Genomic DNA, 18,728 nt, shown 5'->3' with positions numbered 1-18,728 from the left:
TCCCTTCCCAACACTGCCAGGCAACCAGACGACCAGCCTGTAGGCTGTACATCCACGATCACTCGCTTTCTTCACCAAAGGCAGCGATCCTCCCAGTCAGAGAGGCCCTGCAGCACCCTAACGACCAACGTCACAGCACCGCTTCTTTCGAGACGCAGCGCCTCTTCTTTCGAGGAACCCTAACCTGCACTTAGGGTTTGCTGTGCTTCCTCTTTTCTTGTAAACAGCCCATGAGACCGATGTTTAGAACAGTCTCACTAATGCATTGAAATTGACCTTCACTGTGTCTCTACTACATGCCAAGCAGTGGCCTCGGCAGTAGGAAGGTAAAGGTAGAAGCGTGAGCACCCCTGCCGTCTGGAGCTTAGAATGCACAGGCAGGCCGAGGCCGACACGTGGAGCTTGCATCTTGGTCTGCGTCTTAAAATCACCCCCTGCACGGGGTGCTGGTGAAGAGCTTGTGCCGAGGTCCCCTGCTTGGGTGTGAATCCTGCTTTGCCATTTACACGCTGTTTAAACTCAGGTAATTTGCTTAAATGCTCTGTGTCTCATCTCCCCCATCCGTTAAAGTGGGAATAATGATCCTTTCTCCCTTACGGTGTTGATTATGCCTGGGCCTGGCACATACAGTTAGCATGGACTAAAAAAAAGTACTCAATAATGTCAGTTATCTGTATATTTAAAACAACGGATATTTGGCAAATCGTTTCACATTCTAAAAAATTATTTCACATTTTAAAAAGTTCTAAGGAATTACAATACTATTGCAGTTAACTGCCATACGTTTTCTACAACTTCGACTATCCAGGATAGAGTTAGGAAATCTAAAAAAAGAGAAAACTCATGTAAGGTTTCCAACGTGAGTCCACGTGGCCCCCCCCAGGGAGTCACTTTTGGCTGTCACAGCTGGGGGAGATGTGTGCTGTCGGCCACTAAGGCGTAGAGGCCAGGGATGCTGCTAAACATTCTATAACACGCAGGCCATCCCCCCGCAAAGAAGCGCCTGACCCGACATGTCAGACATGCCAAGGCTGAGGATGTCTGGTCAGGGGCCAAGCAGACAAGAACAGAGCTACCACACAGTCGGGAGGTTCACCCCACAGACGCATGGACTCTTACAGGAACTAGCCTCCTGTCATTCAACCAGAGCCCACTGTCTGTGATCTAGAACGCAACTTCAGGTTCCTGGGTTTGCCAGCCTGGATATTTTGCTTCTGCTGCCAATCTCAGCTCTTCCTGGGCTCAACGAACAGTCAAATAAATAGTAAGGTGTCAGGGCATTGAAAAGCCCTTCCTGAAGCTGACTCATAGGGAAATGACAGCCATCTCTGGGAAATGACAGCCACCTCGGCAAAATCAATTATAAATTTGTAAAGCAAGTACTTGGGAGGATTCAGAGAGAGAGGAGGTACCAGCCCCACGGATGTCACCAAATTATACCACACGGCAATAAACGATATTCATACGATGTCTCTGAGAAACCAAGAGAGGGGTGCATTCACATCCCTTTCTGTTTAATAACGCAGAGAAATACTTCATCAACTTTGGAGACATTTCAATGAGAAGTTGTTGAAATAAACGCCCTAATTCCTTAAAGTGTAAGCTAGTCTAGTCTTGAAAACTCCACTACGTGCGATGATTATTTATGCCACAGTACCAAATAAATTGATAATTAATGTAATTTTCTCAAGGCAATTAGGTTATACACATCATTACTTTACCTTTAAAAAAATTATTATATCTAACAGAAGAAAAAATAAATTTGGGGATTATTAAATCTGGAACAAAGAGAAAACCTGATACCATCCATTTAAGATGAGTCAAATAGGATTTTTCTGTTTCAAGATGATAGGAGTAAATATGTTGGTTTTTCTGTGTTCTTCTCTCAAAATTCTCCCTTACCCCAGCCAAAAAAAAAACAAGATAAAAGAAACCTACAACCTTGATCTTTCAGACAGAAACTAGAAGGCGAATTAAACTATATGAAGACAGAAATCCGTGGAGGAATGCCGAATGACTCAGCAAGAGAAGGCAGTGCTAATTTACAAGAGGCACAGCAATGTGAAGCGAACCACGCAGAATCTAAGAAACTCACAGACTGGATTCTTAAGTATCTTGGAAGGTGAGAATGAGCAATGCTGAAAACAGGGAATTGATTCAAAATGTGTATTAGAAAAATTAGGTTCCCACATCCCCACTACTCCAAAGAAAACCTGAAATTTTTCTCTAAAAAATAAACAAAAAAAAAACAGGGGCTCTGGATATGGGGGGCTCAGACATCGCGGAGGGCAGGTGTGATGTGATACATAGAAACAGGGAACTCAGTGGCTATCAGCGTCCTGAAGAGTGAGGTATGCCCCAGCATCCAAGTCTAGAACGCAATGCTGCCTGGCATGAATGAACGACACCAACGACAAAACTAAAAATATAAATTTCAGGAGGAAAGCCTCAAAGAAACGACAATTAATATCTTTTGAAAGAAAATATCTTGTTTGCATGAAACAACAGGATATTGTCAGAAAGGAAAAAGAATTGCATGGGGAGCTCTCGGAATGTGCAAATTCCAGTATCAATGGACAATAAGAGAAACATAACACAAGTAGAGGAAGAAATCCAGGAGATTTTTAGTAGAAGAAATGGCAAAAAAAACCAAAATACTATAAGATAATGTCCCTGAACGGCTTAAGTCTCTGAAACACTAAGAATTTAGTACAATGAATAAAATAAGACCTGCACGAAGGCATATCGTTATGAAACTTCAAAACATCAGAAATAAAGAGAAGATTCTAAAAGTTTCCAAAGAGGAAACTAATAATATATAATAATTAACAAATAAACAAATATATAAAACAAAGCGAAAGGAGTAAGAATGGTATCAGATTTCTAAATACCAACATCTAAAGCTAGAAGGATAAAGCGATAACGACCAAAATTCTGAAGGAAAAGATTTTTCATCCTAGAATTTTACACTCAGCTGACTTCCAATCAATTGCGATGATAAAATAAAGACATTTTCAAGTTCCCGGAGCCTCAAAAAATTTATTTCTCATGCACCATTTCCATGAAGCTACTACAGAAGGTGCTCCACAAAAAAACGAGGCAGAACACCAAAAAGAGAAAGACATCGCATCGAGGAATCAAAGGCTCCATCACTGGAGAGAATTCTCAGGATGATGGTTAAGGAAGACCCAGGACAGTCTCTGCGGAAGACTGGGAGAGCAACCCATTCTGAATACAGTGAGTGAACGTGCCCCTGGGGACATCTACAAAAACAAAACACAAAAGTGAAGCTAAAAATATTGAACAGGCTTGACTTTATAGATAATGATATTAAAGGGTATTTATAGACCTAGACCTATTATTGCAGGATGCGGGGACATGCTTTTAAAAATACAAGCAGATCTAGATTCTTGGCTCGGTAGTAAGCAATATTTACACAGCCATAAGAATGAAAACCTTGAATACAGATGTACCCAAACTTTGAGATAGAATTTTATTGGAAGCATTAAAGAGGAGTACAAGTGTAGAAAAATAAGCTCTAATTCTCATCTTCCATATACAAATTTAAAAGATAAAGTCAAAAATTTATAAATCAATACATATCAATACGTGCATATTATTTAGAAATAAAGATTTAAATTTTCTAAGAAACGAGCTGCCCCGTTGGTGGGACTTTGTTACAGATGCCCCAGGAAACTAAGACACATGATCCTCTCCTTCCTGAGTATTAACTACTGGTTATAATTGCGCATTCGCTGGTGAGATGGTTTTTTAATAATTTCATTTTCCCATTAGATTATCAGAATTGCAGGCCAAAAAACACTAGAGGCACCCTGGGTGCTTCTTTTTATCTCTGGCGCCCTTCAATCCAAACCTCGTGCGCCTCTTCATCAGAAAATCCTACTTCAAACATCCAAAATCCAACCACTTCTCACCACCTCCGCCACTCCAGTCTTGGCTGGAGCCAGCACCACCCCATCTGAGATGCTGAGGTTGTCCCCAAGGGGCCTCCCTGCTTTGGTGCTTGCTGTCCTAAGCCAACACAGTGACTAGGTTGGTGCTTTGCATGTGTAAGTCACAGCATGTCATTCTTATGCCCATAATTTTCCACGGATCCTCCAACCGACTCAAGAATAAAAGCCAGAAGCAAAGCCTTTCCAGCGTTACTTCGGGCCCACGCCTTCTCCCCTGCTCACTGTGCCCTGGCCACGTCAGCCTCCTGCTGCTCCTTGTGACACAGACATGCTGTCACCGTGGACCCTTGCACCAGCCATTCCCACTGCCCAGCATGCTCTTCCCGTAGCTACCTCACCCCCTGCTGATCCTCAAGCCAGCTTAACGCAAGTATCACCTCCTCTATGAAGCCGACCTTGATCACTTTTAACTGTGACCTGTCTCCGCCCCAGAGCTGGCCCTCCTGACCCCCACTGCTGGCTCTCGGTTTGTTTTCTTCCCTCTATAGCACCTCCTAGCCTGTTATAAAAGTTATACTTTATTACATGTCTTGCTTTTATGTGCCTCCCCAACTAGAATGTAAGCTTTCGGATGGCAAGACGCATTGTCTGTTTTGGTCACGGAGGGACCCCAAGCACCTAAATAGGGTCCAGCACATAGTAGGTCCTCCATAAATATTTGCTAACGGATCAGGGACTATTTCCATATTTACTCATCACTGTTCCCCCAGAATTTATAATAGAGCCTAGCGCGCAAAGTTCTCCGGGAGGTGGTTTTGCTGTTTTTAAATGAAGTGGATAAAGGAAGGACCTGTTCTGACCTTTCTCTTCCTTCCTCTCCTTCGACCTCTCCCCACACTGCTTCTCTGCTTGTGCACTGAAAGTTGGTTATGTCCGCTGAAAGCCTAGCACAAAATGGCCTGCACACAGACTCCCGACTGTACACGTCCAGGAGACAGTCGGCCTGGCCTGCCTGGCCCAGCCCACGCAGCATCGTTTGAGAAGGCACGCTCGGTTGTGCCCCGTGGGTGTGACTGCTACGCCCCTGAGACTGCTCTGGGCCCTGCCAGGAGGTGGCTCAGGGAGACCAGTCGCAAGATGGGTCTTCGGGGGAGGCCACAAGGTCACAAGCTGGTGAACACGCTGGACCTTCTCCTGGGTACAGAGATGCAGAGCAAGAAGCGTAGGTTTACCTGCAGCCAGAAACCTTGAACTTCGAGCCTCAGCTCTGCTGACTAGCTGTGGGGCTGGGACAGGTCATTTCGCCTCTGACTTCGATTTCCTTTTCTCTAGAACAGAGTTTCCCTCCAAGTATATTGAAGATGAAATGAAATATCAGTTTAACAAAATTTAATTGAATAGTTAAGAAAAATTCGCATTACAAGTGGGACAGAATCCAGATCAGACCCAGAGAGCCCCCGTGGCTCCCCACGAGCTGTGCTTCACAGCCGGGGTCCTGGTTTCCTCGCTGCCCTCTCTTGCTGTCCTGTGCTCCTGGTCTTAGTTCCTCTCACAGCTCATGTGTTTACCATGCCAGCTTCTTGAGATTCAGAACAGCACGTTACGGTAATACTCGTTTCGAATTTTCCAAGAGAGTCATGATTTAAAATATTTGGTCCTGTTATTCCCATAAAAATCCAAATATCCAAAATTCCAGCGTTTTGGCATGCGAACACTGTCTCCCAGACTGTTCCTTGAAGCCAGATGCAAAACAAAATCTCTTTATCGGAACAGGCAGGACATTCCTTGGTTTGGGAACGATACCCACTGGGATTATTTCTGCCCTCACAGCACCTTGTACGCAGACGCCCCACCCCCTAGAGCTTGCTGAGTTACAGCAATGCTTCCTGCAGCCAGAAACAGACGGGAGGCCGAGCACCCGGAGAACTGGGATGGTCTGAAGGGACGGACGGGCTGTGGCGTCAGAAGACTCTGGGTGCAGATGGCACCAGGGACAGGCGGAGGTGGGACGGGCATCGGTGATGCTCGAGAAAATGATGCTGCCCACAGACTTCCTGCCAGGATGAATGTGCTTCGGGGCCAAAGGGAACAGTGAGCCTGATGTACGGAATGTCCCCGTGCACGTGAACTTTGACACCAGTATAAAACTCGGTTCCATGTTCTAGAGCTGACCTCGCATCTTCCTGTGGGGCACATCCAAAGCCACAGGCACCGGCCCCCTTCGGGGCTTACGCCTCACTTCAGGTAAAAAGATGACCGGAACATTGGAAGTGGACCCTAATGTCAGCACCCAGGAGCCCTGGAGAATGCCTTTGAGGAAGGAACTAACGAGGGAGCTGGGGTTCGTTCCAGCGGGGCTGAGGGATGGCTCTGACAGACGTCATTATCATAACCAGACAGTCGCTCGTGAAGGAGGTACCAGCGGTGAGCTAACTTCTCTAAGGGTCAAACTCCAAGTCATTTCTAACATATGTGAGCGAGACGTGGGCCACGACCATGAGCAGATCTCACAAAGACACCTGGAGGGCTTAACGCAGAACCCCATGGTTTGTCTCGTGACCTCGAAGCATCGGCTCTTCCAAAACTTTGATCCGAGCACCAACTCCCTCACGCTCTAGTTCACAGGCAGGAACCATGGTGACAGTCTCGCTCTCGGTATTTCATTTCTTCTGATCACACGTCGGGCTCATACTTGCCCTAACTTTAGAGTCATAAGAATGAAATCGAAACCAGCCCTTCGAAGTGGCCAGGCTTTCCAGCTAAGAAAGCATCCACATGGTGATGGCGGTGGGACACACCCACCCTCCAGTTTATGAGTCATGGAAAACCTCTTGGGGTCCTCAGAGGATTATGTGGGGACAGAACAGGTGATGCGCTGCCATCGAATGACCCTCCTGAATACAGGGTTACCTCCTAAGACCAACTACAGGCCGATGATCCGAGCCTGATTTTAGAGGTCATCGTCAAAATGTTCGTTTTCTTTGAGATTTGAAATTTCTAATCTGTCTGCAAGCAGAAGCCGCCAATGATTATTCCTTCTTCTAAATGAGATCACAGCCTCACAAGTGACTTATGTATAAGGGTCCCGGGCACACGGTAAGAATAACCCTAGCAAGAGGGCAAACCGCTGAGATCCGCTGAACTGGATCTCTTCCCTGAATTCTTGGAAGACCTATCTTGTCCCAATGCACTGGTGAAATGAAGGCCTGGGGTTTTTTCTCTAAGCTTATACTATTAAATTGACATAAGCAAAATTCCACTCGCAAAAAGGAGAAGTTATAAGTTGAGTTAGAAGGTGCTTTGACTGCTTCAAAGTCTTATGCTTAACACGAAGACAAAAGAATGCTATTGACTGAATGTTTTTATGTCCCCTCAAAATTCCTGTTGAAACCTAATGCTTAAGGTGACAGTATTAGTAGGTGGAGCCTTTGGCAGGGGTAGAGCCCTTTTGAATAAGATTACTGCTCTTGAAAAGGAGACCCCACAGAGCTCCCTCGCCAGCTGTGTGTGAACGAGGAAGTAGACCCTCACCAGACACGGAATCTGCTGGCACCTTCACCTTGGACTTCCCAGCTTCCAGAACTGTGAGAAACAAATGTGTTGTTTATAAGCCACCTGGTCCATGGTATTCCGTTACAGCAGCCCAAACGAACTAAGACAAAGAGACAGGTGTTTCTGCTATAATGTGGCAAATGCAACTCAGTAAAAGCTCATTGACTGCAAAATCTTGCATTATAAAGACGGAGTTCACGGGGAAAATAGGCTTCAAAATCTATGCGGCCCTGTAATCAGAAAACTAAAAACATCAATCCTAAAACATACTAGCGTGGTTAAGGAGACATGTGAAATTGCTTACGAATTTTCTTAATACAGCTATCATGCTAGGGTTTGACATTTAAAAAGAAGATGAAGGCAGTACGATGGGAGGGGCAGAAGGAAGTAGAAGCTAGAAGCTGCTGAGTTTGAAGTAAGGGCAAATGCAAAAAAAAAAAACTGAGCGATAAATAATCTAAAATGGAGCACAGCCCCAGCTCCCACCCAGTATCCCTCCCCTGTCTCCCCACCCCCACCAGAGCCTTCTCAGAAGAGCAGGGAGTGACAAGTACCACGTACAGGACAGAGGAATTCTTTGGAGGGTCCTGTACTCAGTGTGTTGGTGCATTACAGGGTAAAGTGCTGGTGCCTGGTCCCACAAAACACTGGCGTATTGGCAAAATTGACACGTGAACCAACACTACCTCTGTGTCATAATTACATCATTCTGTATTTGCCCATCACACATGAGCCAAACACAAGAGGCAGCACAGCAGCCGGCTCCGCCCCCTTCCAGAGACGTCGTCACGGAGCTATGGTGCCCTGAAGCATGGCAGCTTCTCCCCAGAAACCTTCGGCGAGCGCAGACGCGTGCAGGCAGTGTGCTCAAACCGCCGAGGGATGCTCCGAAGATGAGATTCCCACTGTCCGCGACGTCAGCATTTGGCGAGGGCGACAGACGAGCAAATCGATGTGCAATAAACATCAGGAAAGAGAGACAGACACGGCCTCGTGTCGTCCCAGATGCATCCAGAGCTTTTCTACCTGTCGACTTGGGGGTAGTCACATGGCGTCGTCAGGGGCAACGACCCCAGGCTTAAAGCAGCTCGTAGCCACATCCCGCCTCTCCCAGGAAGTCTTAACCAAGTTACTCTACCAACCCAACGGGTCTGCGTCCTACAAGGTACAGGTAATGATAATAATTGTACCACTCGTCTCATGTGACACGCGTGAGGTGCTTAGCACAGCGCCCACCACTCTCGGCGCTGATTCCCGCTCTGCCTCCACCAGAGACAGAGGCGTCCCGAGAAATGGGGACACGCTGGCACCCGAGGGCCTGGGGCCAGTCCGGGCAACGGCGGTCAACTGCACGAATGAATTCTAACAGCACGAACATGGCAATGGAGAATTATCGAAGACGAGTCTCCTTTTATGCCTTTCGATCTTCGCCTTCCATGAAGGGGTGCTGGGACCCCCCCGTTGACTGACGAAGACACTGAGCCTCAGAGGAGGTGGGCCACTTGCCCCAGGCCACTCAGCGCGTTAGCGGGCGAACCAGGACGCAACAAGCCTGCGAGCCTGAGCATTTTGGGTGAACCGCATGTGCGCCCGCAGAGCCGGGGCCGGCCAGGGGCTGGACTAACGCACCTGCATCCAGCCTGATGGCATTTAAATACGGTTTCTCATTCTGACGCCTTGGTGTTTCTCACACATAAAGTCCCATTAGCTTGCCACGCCTACAAAATACTCGATGTGAGACAAGACGGGGTTATTTTTAAACTGCGTTTCGAACGGAATGCTTGGGAAGACGCGTTTCGGAACATGAGTGACAGCGGACCACGTTTCTGGGGCACTGATTCTGGGAAGAACTACGGGAGGGGCCCTGACCTCGTTATACCTGCCCCATGGGGGGTGATGTCCTGGAGCCCCTCACCCACGCCACAGGCAACACTGCGCTGTGACTGACAGGTGGGGGCAGGAGCCCAGGGCCTGGGGACGGCTGGCCGGACCTGGCTATGAAAGCAGCAATTTCACACCTTCCAAGCAAGTGTGGAGGCGTTCTTATGAGACCAGGCATCAGGGGAGACGGCAGATCACTGAAGAAAGAATAAATCCCCAGAAAGACAACTAGCGCTGAAGTAATTTTCACCCCTCCCCCCATTTTTACCCCAGCTGAAGGCAGGAGCACGCGTCTGCCGACACCTTCAGCCCAAGAAGCATGCTTTCTCTCTAGCACGTGCCTCCCTTGGGTGAAGAAAGACACAGGGACGATGACCAGGAAGCAAGGGCAGCCCAGCCACTGCTCCCTGCGGGATGGCCCGCCTGCCAGCCGGGCCTCCTTGGTAACCCAGAGAGGGCAGGGGAGCTAGTAACAGCCACCTGCACTTCAGCCGAGTCTTCTGCCATCTGACATCCTCTGTGCACTTCCTGTGTGCCGGGCACTATTCTGGCCTGGGGGGAAGGGTCGCAGTGGGGGACAGGAGAGGAGGGGAGACGAAGCCCCTTCTAACCTAGGGGCTCCACTCAAGGAAAGACAGACAACACCCAAGGAAACGAGTCAACCGTCATTCAGAAGCGACAGTGCCACACAGGAGTTAAGAGAGCTGATCACGCAGGGCCGGGCAGGGGTTTATCCCAAGAGCACCTGGCAGCTACTGGAGGCCTTAAGTAGAGGAATGAGATGATCCAATAAATGTTTTAAGATTATTCATTTCCTAATTTCACCATTCAACAAATCCTGCAAATGCTTGGGACTCTCGTTTTTCTGATGAGGTGACCGAGACTCAGAGATGTAAGATAATTGTTCTAAAGACCCCCAAATCTAGAAGTGTCAGGGCCAAGGTCTGCACTCAGCACTCTGCCTTCCCACTCTGCGCCAGGCTTCCCCACTGGAGGCACGCGACCCTCACCCCCTACCCCACCCCACCGATTTAGGACGAACAGGTCCTTTCCACTTCTGACTGACAGTGTGGGTACATGTGACCACCTGCTCTTTAATAAAGGATCATTTCATTTATAGAGAAAGCATTCAAGGCATCAGGTGACAGCTCTTCCAATTAGCGCACGGCACAGCCTCCCGCCCACTCGGGTCCAGCCCTGCTCTGGTCTGGCTTTATTCACTCGGAGGACCGGAATCTGTTCAAGATGCTGGAGGCTCTCAGATTTTTAAGGGTCACTACTGTTCAGACTTTAAGAGTTCATTCTCTCGTAAAACACAGTGTCCAGTTGTACACATGCAAATGTTTCTTAACAACTATTATTTTAAAAAAAAAGAAGAAGAAAGACTACTTATAAGCCAACTTTGGATTTCATTAAAGTTAGTTCTGGAAAGGTTCGACCTGAATTCTTCTGAACTGCAACGTGGAGATGATCGAGCGCTTTGCAAGTCCATCGGACGCAGGCAAGTGTCGGGGGCGGGGAGGAAAGAGCAGAAGCAGCTTGGAGCCGGAGCTCTGCGCAGGTGCCCCCAAGCCCGGGAGCCCCCCGTGAAGGGGCCCAGTCCACGCTTGTCCAGTTCCCGGCACACTTACAGTGACCACTGGGAGAATGGGGTGTCGACTCTGCCGCTCGGAATGCAGCCTTGATGGAGGAGATGAAAGGACCGCCCCCACCCCAAAAAAAGGCTCGATGAGATGGCGCATGTGCAGAAAGGAAACCACACCCAGTCACGGATCAGTTGGGGAAAGAAAACTAAAATATTAGAGAATCAGGTTGTTAGAGAACCACACAGGACCCTACGTGACCAAACGCTGAGTTGAGAAGGGGCGGATCGGCCAGGGCTGGAGCGGGAGGGAAAAGGCAGATGGGTCGGCAGGAAAACAGCCTCGCCCCGACAAAGATGACCACGTGCTAATCCCAGCACCTGTGAAGATGCGAGGTTGCAACGGCATGAAGGTTGCCGGGTGCACCTAAGATCGTTCGAGGTGGGGAGGTGAGCCTCGATCATCCAGGTGGGCCTGACATAATCACGAGGGTCCTTAAAAGTGCTTCGAAGACGGAGGAGGCAGGACGCACTCAACCTGCCGTGGCCGGCTTTGAAGAAGGAAGGGGCCACGGGCAAGGAATGCAGGAGACGCGAGAGGCCGGAATGGGCAAAGAAAGGGATTCTCCCCAGAGGCTGCGGAAGGTGGAACCTCGATCTGAGCCTAAGGAGGCTCTTACCCTCCAGAACGGTGACAGAAGACATTTGTGCTGCTTAAGTCGTTACAGTTATGAAACGTTGTTAGAGCGACGGGAGGACACTCATCTCTGAGCGGGCCTTCTGCTGCTTGGGCATGGTGGCGAGGGCAGGGGTGCAGGCAGGGGTGCAGGCAGGGGGCCCGCGGAGAATAAAGCCCTGCAGACAGGAAGCTCATGGTGTATACTGTGCAAGGAGGGGCTCACCTGCTCGGAGCAGGACCTTGACAGTGATGAGGGACAAGGTTCCGGTGGCCCCTGAGCCTCAGGGAGGGAGGGCAGCCATGAAGTGCCAGGCCCAAGAAAGCCACTAAGCGTTTTACCTGGGGGAGGCCACGGAACAGCCTGGAAGAGATACGTGTGATGGACCTCTGTGAGAAGCCCCGGCAGGGAGGGATGAGAGGGCGAACACCACTGCCTGCCCAAACCCACAGGGGTTCGGCTTCTCCCCGTCCTTTCCAGACAGATCACGTGGACGCGGACTGACCGGGACGCAGGTACCAGCAGCTTCCTTCTCACTCAGAAGTCAGGAGAAAACAGCGATCCTGGGTCCAGGGCCCGCCCCGCCCCTGTAAGATGATGGCTCCGCAGCAACGCCCTTCCTTTCGTGAGAATGAGGCTCAGGCACGGTAAGTGCCCTGCCCGGTGCCCACCCGAGCGCAACCAGCCATCGCGGGTCTGTGACCCGAGCGGCCGGCCACGCAGTCGGAACCCCGCCCCCGGCGCCGGTACCTGGATGTTGAGCCGCCCTCGATGCGCCCCCAGGCCGTAGCGTTTCACCGTGGACGCGTGGAGCTGGAAGTCTGTGATTTTTAAGGTTTCCAGACCAAGAGGCGGGCAACCTGGAAAGGACAACGCTCGTTAAAAACAAGGACGGGTGCTGAAAGAAACAGGTTTCTGCTTTTCTCAAGCCGCCCACGTGCTTTTCTGTTCCTCCCCCCAAACTCCCAGGGGGTCATCGCAGCCCCGCCCACCGCTGTCGGGACAAATGCGGTGCAGCCGCCGTCAGCATCGTGCCGGTTCTCCCCGGCGCCGGCATCTCCCCCCTGGGTGTTTGTGCCCCGATGTTCCTTCTCCCTGTTGCTGTCCACGCTACCCCAGTGTCCCCAGTTTCTGGTGAAGGAACCTTCCACAGGGTGACGCCGTCGGGGAGCGTTATTGGTTAGGAATTTCGGAGCAACCCCGTGGGCTGAGCTGTGCCAATGAATCAGAACTTGTTGATTTTCCTCCGGCAGCTCCGGCCCTTGCGTCGTGCGTGCCAATGTGCAAAGCGATGTAAACGGCAGAAATCCATTGTCTTCTGTTCTTGACAAAGCGGGTAACTTCGAGCGTGGCTTCTAAACACGGTCGGGCCCCAGCTGCCCCCGGAATAAGACGCCGGTGCCGCGAAAGCCCCTCGGCCCTCCCGCCATCGCCCCCACAGGTAAGAGCTGTAACAGCAGCCCCGGGCTGGAATCCAGGCCTCCTGACTGCTGGGCAGCTGCTCTCACGCCCTGGCATCTGGCTGGGTCAGTCCCAGTGATGCTGCCTCCTTCAAGTCCGACCCTGGTGGAATAAAAAACCCTGCAGCAGAAGTGAACAAAGTCCATTTCCGCTGGAAGTACGAGAAAGTCCCTAAGGTAACAGGCCGTCGGGGTCACTGCCGAGACGGGAGAGCCCCAGGGATCCGGGAGCACCTGGGGACGTGGGGTGTCTGTCCATCCACGACGAACTCCCGCAGGGGAAAGGCCTCTCCCGTCTCAAGAGGCTGGAGGAGCCTGGGAAGATGGCGGCCAGGGGTGCTCTGCGGGCACCTGGTTAGGAAAGTGAGGGCTGCTGGGACCCGAGACACCATCTAGTCCTCCCCTTAAGTTCTCAGAAGAGGAAACTGAGTCCTGAGACTTGAGGTGAGTCATCCAAGGCACCGCTGGACCTCAGCTCCTGGCCTCCAGATTCTCATCTCCAGGCTTTCAAACGATGCCACGCTGTCCCCCGGCCCTGCCCACAGCAGCCAGGAGGCGGCCCAGATGGGCGAATTTCCATCAGCTATCTGTGCCGTGCACAGGGATACAGACGTGAGCACCCAGTGTGGTGAGGAGTGGGGGACGGGGGGGTCAGTGGTGCCACTGTCACCTGCATGACGCCGCTAGAGAACTCACAGGGCTTCCAGTGGCACCGCAAGCAATGGCTGGCTTCTTGGAGAGGGGGCCATGCCACAAGAGGGGTCACGAGAATGGGGACATGCAGCGAATGGGGGAACACAGTTAATGGAGAGGGGGTGCAGCAAGTGGGAAGCTATGTAGCAAATGGGGGTTCCAGCAGCGAGCCTGGGAGGGGGCGATGCAGCAAGGGGGTCATGGAGCTAGCGGAGGTCCCTGCAGCGAGCACCCCTCACCACCCGAGGCTGAGTCCACAGAGAGTAATCTAGTCACCATCACCGGGTCCTTCACTGGGGTATGTCCTGGACGCCTGGAGGACATTCTCGGTTCCAAACGTTCACTGAGCGATTCTCCATCCTGCCTGCCCGAAATTGACTTCAAGTGTCTGACAACTGAGCAAGGCTCTTTCTTACCCAACTTCCAGAAATCCACGCTGCCTGCCACTACCGGCCATGACAGTCACAGAAGCTGCCCCTCAGGCGGGCAGCCACCTGAGAGCAGGTGCCCAAGCGTCCGAGCTGCCCCACGTGGGTCTCAGGATGGTGGCCATTTGAACGTGTTCCCATCCCATTCCTTGGTAGCGGAAAACAACGCAGGTGGTGAATTCCGCACACTGCGTCCAGCTCACGCCTTCCATTCATACCATTTAGATAAAGACAGACAGGTGGGCGGACACGCATACATATTATTTACTAGCTAATAAAGCAACATTTGCTATCCAAAGCATTTCTTCCAGAAAAGGAAAATTTCATGTACATACATGAACATTATAATTCGAAAAGGAACTACATGAATAAAATTGCATGTTCATTAAAATTGCTCTCCCGTTGATATGTGGAAGCACCCCACATCTCTCCCCAAGGTACACAAAGGGTGAAAAGTGCCCATAATTGGGGCGGGGGGGAGGCACATCTAATATCAACTCAAAATCTCAACGCCTGCCCTCTCAAGGGGCTGGATCATCATGCACACCTGGTGAGGGCAGCCTTCCACACAGCTGACAATGCTGTCAGCTGCCACATCAGACAAACGTCCACTCCCGTCACTCCCGAGACGCCGTGACAGCACATGCCAGAAAAGCCATTCCCTCCACCCGCAGCACAGCTGATGACGCCTTTGGTGGGGCACCCAGGCGAACACACACACTCGGCCCGCTCACAGACGCAGTCGTCAGGGACTCCTCGTAAGGATTTTGTTTTTCTTACTAGAGGACCCTCTCTTTAGAGAAGTTAGTTTTGTTTGAAATCCTTCTTCATCAGCCATGCTACTGTAAAGAAGCCGGAGATGGCTTTACCCTGAGAACACGCCATGCCCTTCACAGGCAAAGACGACGTTCTCGTTGCACGTGGGTGGTGCGGCTCCTCGGGCGGTGAGAAACCATGGTTACCTTAAACCGGAAGAGGAATCATCGGAGGGATGGCAGGAATCCCGCAGAAGGGACCAAGGCAGGGACACGGGACAGGTGCAGGGAGAGCCACGAGAGTCTTCATCATCCACAAACCATGTGCTGCCAGAGGAACGGGGTGCAGGTGGCGGACCCCCACAGCATCACACCTCTCAGGGGTCTCCACTGGACCTCACGCCGCACCTCCCGGAGAGGGCATGACTCGCTTCATCTCATGTCTGCCTACTGGGAACACGTCCTCCTGTGAGCAGGAGGAATTAGTGCCAGGTCTCCAAGTTCACAGCCGACATGTCCGTGGGACGGGCGTGTGGAGCTGCCTGTCTACGGAAGCCACCTCCCCGGCCCCCGTGGCCTCCGTAACACACCATTTTCCCGTTTCTCTTCTTCCTTCCTCCCTGCTTGAAGGGAGCCTGCAGCACAGGGTCGTAACCCTCTGACTCCCAGAGAGTCTTCCCTCCCCCCGCCTTCAGCCCATTGCCTCATCTACGAGATGTCACAGAGGCCACCAACGCCGGCAGCAATCAGATCACACGTGCACATGATCCGACACAGAAGCCCACTGGTGAGAGTGTCTGGAGAGCAGCCATTCCCCATGACATTCCACACATCAAGCCTGCCTGACAGGAGAAGCCCCGCTGGCTCCTTGGCTGCGTATGTGACTACTGCAGCTGACGCACGTGTCCCAGTTGTCCCCCACAGTCTACTACCGAAGAAGCTGTCCAGGGCTGTGGCAACTTCCTCCTCCTCGGAGTCCTGTCCCCGCACGGGCAGATGGCAGAAGCCCCAGCTGGGGTCAGAGACACGGCTCTCACTCAGGAGGCCGCCGCCTATTCCGGCACACCTCCATGCCCTCTCCACCACATGTCCGTTTCACGTTGACTCTCAGTCCGTTCCCATAACCACCGATGCAATTTAGCGTGACAAACATTTCCTGCATCCCCACCTACCGCGGGGCGCCCACCTACTGCGGGGCGCTGTACCCAGTAATGCCGTATCCCGCTAAGCTCAGCTAAAACTACACGCTAGATCAGCTGAGAGTCACCTGCCTTCCCAAAACCACATTTGGAAACATTTCGTAATTAGTAAAAAGTTTCAATATAAACTGGTTTAAGCACAAACTCTCGATTCCACCCCGCTTTCTGCAAAGATGCACGAGGCAAAGCTCCCAGGTCAGAATCACACTGTTCCCGACAAAAGTTCCTAGGCCCACCTGAACACATACACTGAAAGTCTGACACAGAAATCTTCGCGTTTAGAAAAGTGAAGGCTTTTCCTACACTGAAGGATGGAAAAATAGAGGCAGGAAAATAATGGGCACGAAAATTATCTTTGGATTTAAAGATTCTAAGTTAATTCGAAACACAGAGTGTCGAAATGTTCTCCATATTAAATACTCAACTCTGAGGAATTTCAGCATAGTTCGACCTGATGCATCGTCTTCCTCTTTCTTCTACCCTGGGAACTTCCTCCTCAGGACTTCCGTCCGGCAGGTCGACTCATCGTCCAATACGAGCAAAATAGCTGCTCTTCAGTCTCGGGGTCACCCGCCAAGTGGAACAACTCTTCACGGACAAAGAAGTCACAGAGGATAATTAAGAAAACACTGCAAAGCCACCAGCTCCCAGTCCCTCGGGCCAACGCTCAAGCCCACCTCCTGGTCCCCCAGGTGACATCTGCAGAACTTCTGCCACTCAGGTGCACCCTGATCTTTGGACATGAGAGGGGACTGCTGCTAACATTAGAACCCCAAAGGCAGTAAGCAGCCAGAGAAAATCCACAGAATGAACTAGGAAAGGACCCTTCCACATCTTCAATACCAGAACTGCAGAAGGACAGAAGACAGAAAGGAGACGCAAGTCACCATCCCGCCAGTCCCTGCTTGTCCTTGGCTGCCGGCAGATCCCCAAGACAGTGGCCATCAAACTAACGCGATCCTCACTGGCAACCCGGACAAGCGAGGGCTGAGGGAAAAGAATCCACTTTTATGTGTCAAAAAGAAATCGCAGTGCCCATCTCTCATGGTCATTATGAAGATTAATGGCAATGTCTTTAGACACTCCAACCACAGACAGCAGGAAGAACGGCTGGAACAATGTGCCGGGGACATATGGACACACACACTGCCACAGGGTTGAGCCCAGCGGACTCTGCCAGCCAAAGAACTCCAGAAGCACCGTGAAGTTGGAACGAGGTGTTAGAATTCCTTTGCTTTTAAATTCTCACGGAAACATCCTGCGCCTGTCCAAGTTACTGTCACCTTCCAACACTGAGGACTTTTTCTCATCCTTTGGAAACTCCACTGAGGAAGACGGGGTGCCGCCTTGAAGATCAAGTAAAGTGGAGGGCAAACAAGTGGTTCAAAGCTAAATTTCGACATCTGCAGCTAGAAAGTAACAAGGCCAGAGCCCTGGAGGGAGGCTTCTTTGTTGGGACTGTAACATGTCTGCATTATAAGCAAGATCATGATGTCAACTGGAGAACCAATTAAGAGGCAGAAAGAGCGCTTGAATTCAATGAGGAACTCATTCCCAGCCCCTCACCCTCTGTTTTCCGAGTCCCTGGCCAGGCCGTACCCAAACGGCTCAGGCAGGAACGCAGCCGGGACTCCGCTCTGGGCCCAGCCTCTTCCAACAGCGGCCGGGCCTGCCCCTCAGTGCCCTCGGCACAGCTCGCCGCCCCGCCTGCAAAACCAAACACAACCCGCCCCACCTGCAAAAATGAGCACAACCCTTAGCATCAAATCTACGTTTTGTTGTCTCCAAGAGGAAAAAGACTGACCCTGAGAAGCATGTGGGTGAGAACAAAAAGGTGTGAAAAGAACATTTCAGGAAGATATTAATTAGGGATTGGCGAAGAGCGCTAATCTGGAAGAAAGAGAGTGACAGTCATCGAAAGTGACTCTACTTTTCTCTTAAAGGCAGTGCAGCTCTCTGAGGATGCCCTGTGCTGAGCAGGCACCATTTCCTAGGCCTGAGCTCATTCCCAAGGAGACAGGCAGAGGGGGGATGCTACCCCTCCTTCCACGACACACGCACGCACACGCACATGCACACACACATGCACACACGCACTCGCACACAGATGCTTACCTGCACACACTGCCATTACCAAGACATGCACACACATGCACACACAGGCATATCATTATGCGCACACATCGCAGCACACACAGACACGACACTGCCACGCACACAAACATGCACTCACATGCGCACACATACGCTTAATTAAATCTGTCCCGTGCTGAAATTCTCAGCATTGAAGCCACTTTACAAAATGGATATTAGCTCTAAGGCACATATTGACTGGTCCTTGTCCTCATCACCACTATAAGTTGCCATAGGAGCAAACCGGCTCTCTAATAACTCAGAGTGCCCACTGCACTCAATGTCATGGAGCCCTTTACGGCCCAGGGTTCCAGGGAGAAGTCAGAATATAGTGTAAAAGTCAGAATTCTAAACCTGGAGCTTCGATCCCAACAGCCCACCCGCAATACCCCAAATCTGTCTGGGAGAAGCTGTTATGGGAGTCAAATCATAAAAATCATTTTTAAAGGGTAAT

The 18,728-nt window shown here is 50.9% G+C and overlaps 1 protein-coding gene across 3 annotated transcripts in view; it reads right to left on the bottom strand.

Annotated features, from left to right (window-relative positions):
* CPXM2 (carboxypeptidase X, M14 family member 2) overlaps positions 1 to 18,728 on the bottom strand; it is a 90,574-nt gene that overhangs the window by 54,032 nt on the left and 17,814 nt on the right. For all 3 annotated transcript variants that reach the window (XM_039870781.1, XM_039870780.1, XM_039870778.1), the window contains one exon: positions 12,357 to 12,466. In XM_039870781.1, the coding sequence (XP_039726715.1) occupies positions 12,357 to 12,466 (110 nt within the window). The remainder of the gene's footprint in view (positions 1 to 12,356; positions 12,467 to 18,728) is intronic.

This window comes from Pteropus medius, unplaced genomic scaffold (genome assembly GCF_902729225.1).
Source record: "Pteropus medius unplaced genomic scaffold, Ma_sr-lr_union100, whole genome shotgun sequence".
In the NCBI taxonomy this organism is placed as follows: domain Eukaryota; kingdom Metazoa; phylum Chordata; class Mammalia; order Chiroptera; family Pteropodidae; genus Pteropus; species Pteropus medius.
This window is presented reverse-complemented; position numbering and strand designations above follow the sequence as displayed.